Raw genomic sequence first — 15,231 nt, forward strand, 5'->3', positions numbered from 1 at the left:
GTGTTCCAGCATCTTCATCAGGTGATCTCGAAAAGCGTGCTGGGTCCTGCTTTTTCGACAGCTCCTCGGTGACGTTATCCATCGCCGGAGAACGATGGACGAAGGGATTTGGGTGTGCCATGATATGGCAGACCGAATCTTAAGCTGTGTTCACAACTGGCGCGTGTACGCGTGAGACCACGCGTTTGTGCGTATTTTTGCTGGCTTTTGGGGCGCCATGCGTACGGAAACGCGCCGAAATGGAACTTCCAACATGTTGGAATTTTCAGCGCGTATCAGGCGCGTATCAGCGTACATGCCAGTCACTTTGACTGGCGGGGTCAAAAAATTAGTACTCGAAGGTGTCGCACGCGCTGAATACGACTCGGATTGCTGTTTTTTGTGAAAGGCTGAGCGCGCGTTTGGACGCGTATGAACCGCAAGCGTACCGCGTCCACGCGCCAGTTGTGAACACAGCTTAAGTCCATCTGAAGGTCGAACGCAATACGACACAGCGGCTCTGGAAGCGAGGATGTGACACTCAAGCCGGCACAGGACTCCATGGTTGAGAACAAAAGAGAGTAGAAAACGTTGTAGTATCACCAAGAAGAAAAGCTGAAAAGCACAAACCGAACAAAGCTGACCACTCCTGATCTGACGAAACTTCTCACGAAAATTCATTTTGCTTGTCATGCAAGTCTCGTATGTAAAGTTGCAAAAGTTCGTGTGAAGTTTCTCAGTTGGTGATGCAGAGCGAAAGTTTGTACGCATTTTCGTTTGGCCAAACCTCTCTATTCAGTAGCTAATAGCTATGCTTGTGCACTGTTGCTTGGAGGTAATTGCATCATTTTCTTGCTTTGTTTGTGGCTAACTAGGTGCCGGAGAATGCCAGTCTGGACCGGCTGACGGAAGCATTTGTGCTCGGCTTGCAGGTGAGCAACCGTTTCTGTCCGTTATCTGCAGTGCAGCAGTGATGCCACAGTCCTCAACCTAGTCAAGACCGCCCTCTCTGTCTCCAGTCAAGCATTATAGTGCCATGCGTCTTGTCCAGATGTGGCAGCCCGATACTGCTTCTGCTTCTGCTGCTGCGGCTGCTTGTGCATGACTTTGACATGTGGGAATTTTTGATTGCTTGATCTTGGCCCAGTGATTGCGTTTTCGCCCTTGAATTAATTCGTGAATCGAGTCGTTGAATCCGTGAATCGTGAGAATCGACTGATTCGTAAAACAAACTTGCGACGTGTGGATTTATCCATGCATTTGGGCGGGTGTCTGAAAGCAACTGCGCGTACATGCATGTTGCAAAATCTGGATCCTTTGGAGAATGCCTTTCCAACAGCATAATGAAACAAGGAGGCAATGTTTCCTCAGCCGCCGTCTCGTCGAGCGTTGCTTCGTCCACCGCTGCTTCGTCCACCGCTGCTTCGTCTTCTGCTGCTTCATCGCTGTCCACATGGTTTGGTCGTGGAAAAGTGTTAGAAAAGTTTTAGAAAAGTTATTGAATTTGATGGTGATTTTCCTGTGCGAACCCTGTGAAAGAGAGAAGAGAGAGAACACGTGCACTAGCAAGTGACTGAAGTCTTTCTGTTCATACTGACACTTTGAGACATGATGGTGAACATAAGGATGACAGGAGTTCAGCAGTGCCACACCGAACACTGATAATAGAGACGCACGTTATTCGTGACGTGCCACGAAAGTTCGGATTGCGTTATTTGGCTCGGGCGTTGGAAAACAACGCGAGTGACCTGCAGCGCACACGGGTGCTTGCAGTGCATGCTCTCTGGCCAGTCGTCCCCGTACGCAAAATGCGTACGCATTGGGATGTCACCGTACATTTCCTCGTGTTTTGGGCGAATCTGAGCGGTACGACACTGTCGAATTGGGCCTGAATTCGCCCTGAACCAGCCGCTATCGTAGTAAAATGAGGTGTTTTGAAGACCACAGTGAGTGCGTTCGATTATGCACGCGAATCGATTCACGAATCGATTCATGAATCGATTCGCGCTATTCACATCACCCCATGTGAATAGAGTGAATGGATTCCGAATCGATTCCAGGGCTCATGACATGAAAATCGAACGACTTGAATGCACTTGAATCGATTCATGAATCGATTCAAGTGTGTAATCGAACGCACTCACTGGAACACTGCATCCATGTCTTCTTTCCTGCGTCGTTTGTTTGAAAATCGGAGTGTTTTTGAGGTCGTAGTTTCGTCTTCGTTGTGGTATGGCTGTGCGTTCATTTTCCTTGGAAGTACCAAAGTCACAAAGTCACACCCCGTTTCTTACATTACTAGGAGTTTTGCCAGCAGCCACGATAGTTTTTATCCTTGCTTCCATACGTCCTTTCATTGAACATCCAAACGAAACTTCGTGGCGCGGGGACCTCAAGTTTGTCACTTCGAGTTGTACACGACAACCACATCAACACCTCAAAGGACCGAAAAACCAAGAGAGCAAAGTATTTCAGCGTTGCGATTGTGCCTGGCCTACTGTGAAGATGGAGACTTCTACTCGGTAGCGGATACTCGTATCAATAAGCTTGGAGGGAGAGCGTGGCGAGTAAAATGTTGGGATGACAAGAGCCACGTTTTCTCTCGGAAAAGGTCGTTCCTACACACTTGCTCTACCCAGACCTGCAGAAGGCTAGATTTTGCATGCCTGAATCTGCACGTGCGAGATTCGCATCCACCGACATTTTTGTACTCTCGGATTTGCCGCCATCTTGACGAGAGGCCACTGGGAAACTGCTATTGTCCATGCTGCTATTGTCCATGCTGCTATTGTCCATGCTGCTATTGTCCATGCTGCTATTGTCCATGCTGCTATTGTCCATGCTGCTACTGCCCATGCTGCTACTGCTCATGATGCTGCTGGTGTGCTGATGCATTGTACACCGTGCAGTCTGATGCCCGGATGGAGCTGTGGTTTGGCCAAAAACCAAGCAACGTAACTAATAATGTTTGTGTGTGTGTGTGTGTGTGTGTGTGTGTGTGTGTGTGTGTGTGTGTGTGTGTGTGTGTGTGTGTGTGTGTGTGTGTGTGTGTGTGTGTGTGTGTGTGTGTGTGTGTGTGTGTGTGTGTGTGTGTGTGTGTGTGTGTGTGTGTGTGTGTGTGTGTGTGTGTGTGTGTGTGTGTGTGTGTGTGTGTGTGTGTGTGTGTGTGTGTGTGTGTGTGTGTGTGTGTGTGTGTGTGTGTGTGTGTGTGTGTGTGTGTGTGTGTGTGTGTGTGTGTGTGTGTGTGTGTGTGTGTGTGTGTGTGTGTTTCCTTCATTCTCCTGGGTGGTTACCAACAGCCAGTGCATGCCGGAGTATGTGGTGTGATGTGTGTGCGGGAAAAAAAAAAAAGAAAAAAAAAAGAAAAAAAGAAAAAGAAAAAAGACCAAAAAAGGGATTCACTGGCCAGAAAATGTCACTCCAAATAGCTGTATGGTGTAGACCAGGCTGAATAGTGACGGTCAATTCTTCAGCCTTGCAAGCTGTTGAATGGTGTAATCCCAGCACAAGTTGCTATGGCTTCTGCCGTAGCATTGCTATCATCGCCTCCGGCGATGGGCGTCAAAGGTCAAAGGTCAAGGTCAAAGGTGTGTGTGTGTGTGTGTGTGTGTGTGTGTGTGTGTGTGTGTGTGTGTGTGTGTGTGTGTGTGTGTTGGTGTTGGTGTTGTCAACTGACCTACAGGCCAATTTCCCGTCAACCGTCAGTACTGTGTTTAGGTGAGCAGATGTAGCTACTGTAGGTGGTGTTGAGCAGATATACCCTATAGATAGTACCTTAGTAGTGTACCATCATCAACTTCATATATTCAGCTAGCTCTCCAGATCCAGGCACACCCGTATGCCGGGCCCTCTAGAGTCACAAGAATACTTTCTGAATAGGTTTTCAGCGAAAAGCATCACCCCATGGCATGCATGCATGGATAGTGATCGGTGTACACGTGTGCTTATTTGCATGGAAGCAGTGTGTATGTTCTGAGTTGCGGGAAATTCCTAGCTGCAGGCAGTACCCGGTCCTGGGTATGGGGAGCCCTACATGTGTAGCAGAAGTATACGGGCCCTGGGGTTTTGCTTGGGTTTGCTTGGGTTTTGCTTGGGGTTTGCTTGGGTTTTGCTTGGGTTTGCTTGGGTTTTGCTTGGGGTTTGCTTGGGTGTTGCTTGGGTTTGCTTGCAGTTTGGGTAGAGTGTATCCCTTATTTTCCAGTGGATAGATGAGATCTATTTTAGCGCAATAGTACCTCGCTGCTCCATCGGCTTCATGACTGAATCTTTTCCATCTGATTTGTTCATGTTGTTTGAGCTTGTTTTCGTGCTCATTGCTGTGTTCTAAGTTACTTTGAAGTGTGTGTGTGTGTTTGTCAAACATGACCTTGACTAAGATATAGAGAACTTGAGATTGGGTTTGCGACATCGACCCAGAGAAAGAATGGACGGGAGGGATGAAGTCAGCATTTCGTTTGTCTTGTCCGCCTGCGTTTGCATTGTGTCCAGGACCAGCGAGAAGTTGAGTGTGGCCGGTGGAGCAGCGGTGTCTGACGAACGCTGCGTCCTTTGCGGGGTAAGCGCCTGCGTGTTGTCTAAGTACTGTACTGTGGGTATGAACTACTGCTACTGCTGTTGCTGCTGCTGCTGCTGAGTAGTGTTGTTGTAACGTTATTAACTAGCCCTAACTAGCCCTGGTGTCAGTTTGTGAAGCGCATTCCATCGTTTTAATTTTAAAATGGGTTTGTGACACTTTTTTCTGTTCATTTTCTGTGTATTGTGATTGTCGTGTGTAGTCACCCATGGACGTACCGTTTGGCTCTGATGACCAAACCGAGATGTTCACCAAAGCGAGGTCAGCTGCCGGTCACCTGCTCGGCGGCGTGCTAGCCAACACGTCAGCAGCAGCAGCAACAGTGACATCATTAGCAGCGGCGATGGCATCATCGGCAGCTGCTGCTGTCCCTTCCAGTTCTGCTGCTACCACCGCAACTACTATCGCTTCTCCTGCGCTGTCGTCTTGTGCTGCTCCGGGTAAGCTTCATCGACGGTGCTTTACACTACATGCACCTCTACATGTGCAGGTGTGTGCACACAAGCACGCGCACGCCTGTACGCACGCACACATGCACACACGCACAGGAGAAGAAATGATTTGATCACACATCATTGCTTTTCTGCATTTGCCAAGATTGCCAGATTGATTGCCCTGGTCTTCTTGTGTGTGTGTGTGTGTGTGTGTGTGTGTGTGTGTGTGTGTGTGTGTGTGTGTGTGTGTGTGTGTGTGTGTGTGTGTGTGTGTGTGTGTGTGTGTGTATGTGTGTGTGTGTGTGTGTGTGTGTGTGTGTGTGTGTGTGTGTGTGTGTGTGTGTGTGTGTGTGTGTGTGTGTGTGTGTGTGTGTGTGTGTGTGTGTGTGTGTGTGTGTGTGTGTGTGTGTGTGTGTGTGTGTGTGTGTGTGTGTGTGTGTGTGTGTGTGTGTGTGTGTGTGTGTGTGTGTGTGTGTGTGTGTGTGTGTGTGTGTGTGTGTGTGTGTGTGTGTGTGTGTGTGTGTGTGTGTGTGTGTGTGTGTGTGTGTGTGTGTGTGTGTGTGTGTGTGTGTGTGTGTGTGTGTGTGTGTGTGTGTGTGTGTGTGTGTGTGTGTGTGTGTGTGTGTGTGTGTGTGTGTGTGTGTGTGTGTGTGTGTGTGTGTGTGTGTGTGTGTGTGTGTGTGTGTGTGTGTGTGTGTGTGTGTGTGTGTGTGTGTGTGTGTGTGTGTGTGTGTGTGTGTGTGTGTGTGTGTGTGTTCTGTGTGCTTTGTGTACTGAGCGCTTCTCCATGGTGGCCACCATCATAAAGCGACAGGCACAAGTTGATGGCGATACACGTTCTCACTGTCTTGTTGTTCGCAGAAAACGGTGACTCGGCGGCAGGCTGTGGAGGCAGTTGTTCGTGCAGTGGTGGTGCTGCTGCTGGTGCATCCGCACCGTCATGCCAGCAGTAAGTCTAGTTGATGATGGAGGCGAATATCAGTGTGAAAACATGTTCAAGGAAAAGAAGAATAAAAGTTGTCTGATGATTTGGTTGTTACCATGGAAACTCTGAGTTACAACAAAAAGCCCTACTTTCCGCTGTGTAACTCTTGTGTAAATACTGTTTCCAAATTTTCTCGCAAGTTTTGGCATAAACGAATTTCCCACCGCTGCTTTCCAACACTGCTAGCGTGTGCACTCTCTTTCCAGTGTAGTGGTGGATCGGTTACCTGTGGCCCTCAGAACAGATGGTGTTTGCCGGGGAGGTAAAACTACCGTATTTCCCCATAAGTTAGTACGTACTAACTTTAGAACTTAGCAACCACATGAGTACTAACTTTCGGGGTGGTACTATCTTTCGGGGAGTACTTTTTTATCGGGGGTAAATGACACGCAGTGGGAAGCCTGCGCAACTCTAGTGTCCGTGCATATGATGTATGTACTGTACGGTGTCTGTACATGTAGGACGGGTACGAACTTACTATCTTTCGGGGGGAACTGTCTTTCGGGGCGATAACCTCGGCAGTGGAAAGTGTATTTTTTATAGGGGGTACTAAGTCATTGGGGAGAACTAACTTACGGGGAAATACGGTACTGTAAATATACAAATTTTCGGCAGCTATTTAATTCCGGCTATATTCGGCACCGACCCAAAACGCCTAAGTCAAAACGCCGATGAAATTTTTCACAGCATCATTTTTTCATTGATTTGATTTTTATTTCACGGATCCTCCAGAGGCAAATAGATGCCTATCGAAGGGAGTCTCCTAAGTAAGTGTGGAAAATGAGAAAGTATGTTCGTAGGGGAGAAGAGGTAGAAGATACATTAGAATATAGAGTACAAAAGAAGTAAATTCAGTACTTCGGGTAGTACATTGCATGCTAATCATAACATCTATATCACAGCATCTGTCGCACTATACAATGCCCTCTACCCCACGCCGAAAATAAATCGCCGCCGAAATGTCAAAAATCGTGAAGTGCCGAAATTTTGCAGCGCCAAATTTTTTTATATATACAGTAAGTCTGAGAAATACTATTTTAATAGTACAATGAGATAGGCAAAAGAGAACACACCGCTGTTGGACTGTGCGGGAATTCCTTCTCCAGAAGGTAGCATCCAACATCATGCACACGTTGGGAGGATTCGGCCACGATGTCCCGGATGCGTTTTAGCCTCTCCATTCGATCAATGTTGCTGATGGTGCGGAAGTTCACCCACTCCGGCAGTGCTGTAGAGACGGTATAATAGCATAAGCAAACTGATACAATCATCACACTCATCCAACAACACATCCACCTCTCCCTCTCTCACACACAGGCATTCACTCCAGTGCACACACATGTGTATGCATACACACATATGCGACGGGCGGTTCCAAAACCACACATATACTTCAGTACACAGTAAACACATACACACTCAAATACGCACACACACACACACACACACACACACACACACACACACACACACACACACACACACACACACACACAAACTCATACCCCCCCCCCCCCCCCACACAAACACAAACGCACACATACATGATTCAATTACATGCATACATGGGCTGTTATCGTTTTGTCAGATCCATTTCCAGATCCCAGATCCACTGGATCCCTTTTACGTGTAAACAAGCCGTATTTGCATGCTTGAGTGTGTGGTCTTGAGGGATCGAGGGAGCATGCAGACGAGATTGTAGTGCTCTAGGGTCCGACCTAAGGAATTTGATAACACCCATAGAATCAATCGATCACAGATATTCACACCACTACTATCACCTTGTTGAGGTAGAAAAGTGACAGGCCAAAGTCACTCGAGGAGTTTGCACGTACGTTTGTCCACGTGCAAGTGTGAATGTCAACCGCCGATACCAACTTCGGTTTTAGCAACACTAAAATGAGAATCCGCTGGATCCAGTCAACCCTGCTCCCGGGGCATGGCTGCTTGGATCCTAATCTGGATCTGGATTTGACCAATCGATCAATGCAGATCGAATGGATCCTGTGGATCTGGATCCGAATCCGACCAAATAATAGCAGCCAAGGATGCAAAACTGACACGAAAAAGACTGTAAATGTTCCACAACTCGTGAAAGCGAACTGTAATCAGTCAAATGTACCATTCCGTGTATTATTTTCACCCCTAATGAAAGCTCCCTTTGAATCTGAACAGCTTGGCCCTGGAAGCAGAAATCCAAGTGGGATTGTACTCTCCATGTACTTCAGGCATGCCACTGGCTCAGAACACATTTTTGTCTAGTTGGGATATCAGGGATACGGTACAAAAAGGAATCACAGTGCAAGAGTGAGTCACAGCACGTACAGGACAGGGGAGGGGCGCCTAAATTCTGATGGCGCACCCTCTCCTCTGATAGTGCACCGCCCTACTTGTTTTTCAATTTTCGTCTTTTTTCACTTCACACCGCAAAATTGCGGCCACAAATCGATCGTTCTATCCGCTCAGTGCACAAGTACGTTTACATCTTTCTTTGTGACAAGGCAATAACGAACATGGAAAAATGGGTGAACTGTTTTTTTTCCCTACCCCTCCCCACCCCATCCCCCGCCCTCTACAGTTATTCCTGGCTAGAACCTTGTTTACCTTTGTCGTCGCGCACAGTACGCTATTCCGCAGGCTTTTGTCTTTCACAATGTGTGTCATTATGTGTGTAAACTAGGGGTGAAACGAGTATCTATTTTGACCAATCGATCACTCGTTCATAATATTCGATCGAGTATCCGATTATTTCGAGCATTTTATCAAAATTCAAAAGCGCTAGATTTGTGAGTTCTCGACCAATTCGGGAGAAATTATCTGTGAACATACAGCATTATGGATCATCTTCTATGTAAACACTTACCGGAGGACGAGCCAAGTATTGACTCCTGATCTGCCGACTTTGGCTTCGCCGGATGGTCAGTTTTCCCACTGGCAGTTGCGCTGAGTCGCTTTGCCATAGTATTGGCAACATGTTCGGCTACATGAGGCTGGCTGTGTTCAATGAGTTTCAGGAACGTATCCATCTGTTCGTCCGTTTTCGTTAACATCAACCTCACCACATGCTTGGACAGATCCCACTTCTCGTTTTCCTTGCCAGAGGCAGTAACATATTCCTTTTTGCTAAGGACACCGTTCTCCAGCAGGTCCTCCAAGATCAGTGACACATCTAGATTGGAGACCAAGTACTTGATGTTGTACCGCACACTGTCCGACATTGCGCCGGCAGCAAGTCCGTCAAAAACACCCACTTCGCCACAGTCTCTGTCCACGCCGGCTTCACCGGCTGGCATGAACTGTTCTGTCCACAGTGGACAATGGAGAACACCGCATACAACTATGACTGAAACGAATCAACAGCAACCATCCGGCAGAGAAGATGCGCCGAGAATGATGATCTACCGGTAGTTAGCAGGGAGTCGTGAAAACCCTCACCGTCACGACTCCCCTGCATGCAGGCATGCTAGTGCTACGTACATCACTATCTGCATGTATCAGTGTAGTGTCACCAAGAGTGCATAAACCGTGTACTCTTGGTGTCACGCATGCGCCCTGTCCGTTGTGACGTTGGAGTACGTCTTGGAAGACGAGACGTTTGGTGGTGGGTCGGCATGGCAATGAACGTTTGGTGGTGGGTCGGCATGGCAATGAACGTTTGGTGGTGGGTCAGCATGGCAATGCTACTTCAAGCACTGTAAATATACAAATTTTCGGCAGCTATTTAATTTCGGCTATATTCGGCACTGACCCAAAACGCCTAAATTAAACGCCGATGAAATTTTCCACAGCATCTGTCGCACTATACCATGCCTTCTACCCCACGCCGAAAATAAATCGCCGCCGAAATGTCAAAAATCGTGAAGTGCCGAAATTTTGCAGCGCCGAAATTTTGTATATTTACAGTAACTTTTTTAGGTAGGAGAGGCACCGCTTCCTGCAGCTTCATATCGTATGTCCGCACCTTTAAAGCCATGGAGGTATATTCGATTATAAAGCCAGTCTCAGTTATAAACCCATGGGCTTCATAAATGAAAGACATTTGAAGTATGAACTTAGAAGTTGCGACTTCGGCGGTAATAGTCATGAAGTTGGTTGCTCCAACGAGGAGCACACGCTTCTTGCCGAACTGAGTCAGTCAAGTGTCAAGTTCGGCAAGAAGCGTGTGCTCCTCGTTGGAGCAACCAACTTCATTTGAAGTATGTTTTGTGAAAATGAAGGAATTAAAACTATACTAACAAACTCACATCCCAACAGGGAGGGTGAACACGTGGATTTAGATTGAAATCCTGTGTAGACTTTGACTTTTATGCCATGGCGTAGTGAGTGGGTCATTTTGCATCTAAAATATCTAGGAAAGCAGCGGTGTTTCGAATATAAGGCCATGGCTTTAAAGGCCATGGCATACGGCAATAGGAAGAGGTGTTCTAGAGCAGACCTGCTCTTTCCCAATCACTCTACAATAATTACTTGTATTATCAAACTCGTTTTTATCATGCAATTAATTACCCTTGTCAGATTTGCAACTTGTTAGTTTCTGGTACGATTGACTTGATGGTTGGTACTTGTACGTGTATGTATAGCTAAAATGTAACTGTTAGTATTCTGTTGCTGAAAGATAGAGATGGTGGTGGTGTGTGTGTGGGGGGGGGGGGGGGGGAGGGGGGGGGCTGCTTGAGAGTTGCATTTTTTTTAACACATATTCACACTGCTTATTGCACGCCACCTATGTGTATGTGTACACGTGTGTCTGTGTGTGCTTGCATAGGTTTACACCAGCAATGCTCAAGCCGTTCACATGCTACGGTAAGAAATTACTAAGAATCCCGGGGGGGGGGGGGGGGGGTACCAGCAAGTGACTTTTCTCCTTATCTCTTTCTCTTGGTATGTCTGTCTTTGTGTTTGTCTGGTCCATCGCCAACTTGCCCTTGCTCGTGCTTCAGGTCAGGGTGTGTATCCGTTTGATCTTCTGATGTGCGTATGTCTGATGTGTGTGTGTGTGTGTGTGTGTGTGTGTGTGTGTGTGTGTGTGTGTGTGTGTGTGTGTGTGTGTGTGTGTCCCTGTCCGCCTTCTGCGATGTGGCATCCAGCTTTGGCCTCACGGTCAGCATGACGAAGACTAAGCTACTGGTCGCGGGCTATGGAGTCGCTGCCGCTGATTGTTCCGATCTGGCAGTTGGCAATGAAAGGGTTGAAGCTGTTACCTCCTTCCCCTATCTTGGATCTGTTATAACTCCGGATTCGCGAGCTCATGCCGATGTCCAGAGCCGCCTTGCGAAGGGTGCCAGGGCCTTTGGCTGTCTTCGGCGGATTTTACATGATCAGAGCCTGAACCTGCCTACTCGACGGCATTTGTATGTGGTATGTGTTCTCACCACGGTTTTGTATGGCTCGGAGTGTTGGACCCCATTGAAGTCGGACTTGGACAAGCTGGACAGGTTCCATCACGCCAACCTACGGTCAATCCTTGGCATTTCGCGCGGCCGCCAGTGGGAGCAGCACATTACATCGGAGCAACTACGCACACAGTGGGGTGACCCTACTCCACTGTCGTGCATGGTACAGCGAAGACGCTTGGAGTGGCTTGGGCACCTAGCTCGGCTTGATAACAATCGGTTACCCAAGCAGTTGCTCTTCGCTCATCTTCCACGAACCCGCCCGTTTTGCGGCCCCCGACATCGCTGGAAGGACATTGTCCAGGCTGATCTGACTGTAGCCGGTGTGCACAATTGGTTCCAATCAGCCAATGATCGCGGAGAGTGGCGTGACATAGTGTCGGCAGCAGCGGGGGTGAAGGAGCCTGCCCCGAAGACGATTGTGTGCCACGTTTGCGGCCGCCTGTTTCGTCGGCGCGCCGACATGGCCCGGCACAAGTGCACAGCAGTCCGACAGCTCCCCGTATCACAGCAGCCTGGGTCGGTGCAGTGTCCTGCCTGCAGTAGATGGCTCCGGAGCAGGGGTGGGCTTGCAGTGCATAAGTGCTTAGGGAGTGACAACTGTGACGACCGACCGCCTTTTGATGCTCCTCCTGTTGCCGAGGTCCCGGTGTGTACTGCCTGCCAGCGTACTTTCAAGTCTACTGCTGGCCTCAAGCGCCATCGCTGTGGACCCCGCCCGAAGCGCCCTACAGTGACTGATCGCCAGCACTTTGAACATCATTGCCGAGTCTGTAGTCAACGCCAGTTTCGGAGGCGACAGGACCTGGAGCGCCATTTGAAGCACTGCCTACCTCTCCCCTAACCTCTCTGACAGTACCTCCCTTTGGGGAGCGGCGTGGCCATTTCTGGCAGCTGTCAATAGTAGTAGTAGTAGTGTGTGTGTGTGTGTGTGTGTGTGTGTGTGTGTGTGTGTGTGTGTGTGTGTGTGTGTGTGTGTGTGTGTGTGTGTGTGTGTGTGTGTGTGTGTGTGTGTGTGTGTGTGTGTGTGTGTGTGTGTGTGTGTGTGTGTGTGTGTGTGTGTGTGTGTGTGTGTGTGTGTGTGTGTGTGTGTGTGTGTGTGTGTGTGTGTGTGTGTGTGTGTGTGTGTGTGTGTGTGTGTGTGTGTGTGTGTGTGTGTGTGTGTGTGTGTGTGTGTGTGTGTGTGTGTGTGTCCCCACCCCCCCCCCCCCACCAAAAATAGGGATTCACTGGCCAGAAAATGTCACTCCAAATAGCTGTATGGTGTAGACCAGGCTGAATAGTGACGGTCAATTCTTCAGCCTTGCAAGCTGTTGAATGGTGTAATCCCAGCACAAGTTGCTATGGCTTCTGCCGTAGCATTGCTATCATCGCCTCCGGCGATGGGCGTCAAAGGTCAAAGGTCAAGGTGTGTGTGTGTGTGTGTGTGTGTGTGTGTGTGTGTGTGTGTGTGTGTGTGTGTGTGTGTGTGTGTGTGTGTGTGTGTGTGTGTGTGTGTGTGTGTTTAATCTTCTGATATGTGTCTGTTTAATCTTCTGATGTGTGTGCCTTTTTCATCTGATCAGGTTGTCGGCTTGTGCTCCATGACATGGTGAGTGTGTGTGTGTGTTGTACAGTGTGCTGCTTCCACCACTGCTCACGTTCTTTCAGGCTCTCACACATTCACGGCTTGGATATTTGCCTCCACACGTCAGATTCCTACTGTTCTAGTCCAGCCCTTGCATACTCGACCCTGGAAAGCCGTGGGATTCATAGGCACTTTGCACTTTGCTGCTGTATGGTCTCTGCTGTTGAAATTTCCAAGCCATGCTGTTTTCTTGGGGAATAGGAGTCTGAATTTATGTGCTCTCTATCTTGTGTTTGTGTGCGCGTGCGTGCGTGTACGCTTGTAGAAGCAAGATCAGCAATCCCTGTTCCCGACGCGAGTCACGCGTGATGTGCAGTTGGCTTCTAATCGGTATGTCATAGGAATGCTTGTGCATGACTGATTGTAGCTATTGTGCTCGCTGGTCCATGCCATGCGCGTGTGTTACCGTACTTCCCCACATATAAGCCCATGGGCTTATAAGTGAAAATTTGCTACAAAAAATATTTTTTGCTGTTTGAACATGTTCGGGTAGAAGCCCATGCGCTTATAATAAGTTAGTTTATATGTGCAATACAGGTTTGTCTGTGTCCTAAACAAAGGTGTTATCATAATGCTTGGCAGTATATTCAGCTCCCGGGTGTTTCACCAATTGTGTTCACATGTAAGCACATGCGCTTATAATTGAGGGGTGCGCTTCTGTCCGGACATAAGCGCGCTTATATGTGCAGAAGTACGGTAAGGCGTTTTGTTAGCGACACAGTTTATGTTTGGTGGTGTCCTTGCCCTACATGTGCGTCGTGGTAGTGCGGACACTGAACACGTGGCAAGTATTAGAGAGGTTAAGATACCTTTTTGTTCTTTTGCTTGTATGACCCATGTGTGCACCGTTAACACAGGGGTGGCTTGGCAACTGACAACCAGTCTATTCATAATTATGTCTTTACTCACTCAAATTCTGAGTCGAAAGCGCTGAGATTCTGTAGAAATGTTCGTTTGCATTCTAAAACTGCGTGCGTGTGTGTGTGCACTGGTGTTGCTGCAGGTCTGAGATGAGGGAGCAGATCAAGGATTTCCTGCTGGAGGATGACTGAGCGCTGCTGTGCAGCATGCACCCCGTGTGGCTTACTTGCACGCCCCGTGGACTATTGCGTCGGCAACACGCAGTCACGCAGCACGCAACGCGCTGGCTATTTGCTGATGGAACCAAGCTCAGCGCGGTTGTGTACTAGGTCTTGCTGTTACCACGGCACCTGGCTCGACTGGTTAACGTTGCCTTTGCGTGTGCTATCGTCCTGGTATATGTACTGGCAGCACACAACACGGCTGGAGGCAGAGAGTAGTAAACTACTGGTATTTTTACTACTCCCTGGCCGGAGGAGTACTTATAGGAGTGTCACCATGTCTCCTAGTGTGTGTGTCGACACGCTAGTTACCAGCAGAGCATTGCCAGCCGTGCAGGCCCAAGTGGGCTGACCTGTTGACATGCCACCTACCCGCACTGCATTGTCGTGCAGTTTGATGAATGTGTGGGTGACATCGCTTGCAGCATTTCAGTGGCTGATACGCTGTACACTGTACACTCTACACTGTACAACCACCTCTGCGCATATACTCTACTGGAACTGGCTAGCAGATCTGCTTCTTCTCTATAAGTTACTGCATGTGTTATGCTGGTGAAGCCCTGCAGTCAGCTACTCGAGCTGTCTATTTCCTGACAGTAGTAATATTTTGAACTTATTTTGAACTTCTTGAGGTAGCACTTGTGCGATGTTGATCAAGTTGCTCCGACTGATATACATTGTTTAGAGTTTCACCAAGAGTACGTAACCCCCGGGGGTTATTTACCTTGGTTTCACGATTGAACACTCATCAGACGAATGACAAGGACTCACAAATAGTTCAGTATTATAAGGGCAAAAGCTCCGAGTTTTTATGAATAAATTTGCCCCCGTCCTCCTCCACTGTATGCCTATGCTCTGTGTATGTTCTACACATAGAGTACTGTCAGCGTGGCGCTGGCCTGCATGCACTATTGTGATTACATGCACAATGGTGACCAAAGAAATCCGACTCGCGAGTCGAAAGCAGCACGTTGTTTGCACGACGCACGGTCCAAAAACCCACCTGTGAGGGCCGCATGAGCCTTGGCGCTGCTTTAAATTTGGCTCATGGGTCGGATTTCTTTGTCCACGACTGTATAATTGTATCAGAGTCTGAGTATACAACTTTCTCTCTCTCTCTCTCTCTCTCTCTCTCTCTCTCTCGTATGGGCCAAATGC

At 48.4% G+C, this 15,231-nt stretch overlaps 1 protein-coding gene across 1 annotated transcript in view; it reads left to right on the forward strand.

Moving 5' to 3' along the window:
- Positions 1 to 15,200, forward strand: part of LOC135810550 (cytoplasmic tRNA 2-thiolation protein 2-B-like) — a 41,799-nt gene extending 26,599 nt beyond the window's left edge. The window contains exons 11-19 of the mRNA XM_065324044.1: positions 855 to 911; positions 3,662 to 3,696; positions 4,468 to 4,534; positions 4,755 to 4,992; positions 5,848 to 5,935; positions 10,737 to 10,774; positions 12,930 to 12,955; positions 13,257 to 13,321; positions 13,995 to 15,200. Coding sequence (XP_065180116.1) covers positions 855 to 911; positions 3,662 to 3,696; positions 4,468 to 4,534; positions 4,755 to 4,992; positions 5,848 to 5,935; positions 10,737 to 10,774; positions 12,930 to 12,955; positions 13,257 to 13,321; positions 13,995 to 14,043 — 663 coding nt within the window. The 3' untranslated portion in view covers positions 14,044 to 15,200. The remainder of the gene's footprint in view (positions 1 to 854; positions 912 to 3,661; positions 3,697 to 4,467; positions 4,535 to 4,754; positions 4,993 to 5,847; positions 5,936 to 10,736; positions 10,775 to 12,929; positions 12,956 to 13,256; positions 13,322 to 13,994) is intronic.
- Positions 15,201 to 15,231: the final 31 nt, after the last annotated feature.

Source organism: Sycon ciliatum, chromosome 1 (assembly GCF_964019385.1).
Source record: "Sycon ciliatum chromosome 1, ocSycCili1.1, whole genome shotgun sequence".
NCBI lineage: Eukaryota > Metazoa > Porifera > Calcarea > Leucosolenida > Sycettidae > Sycon > Sycon ciliatum.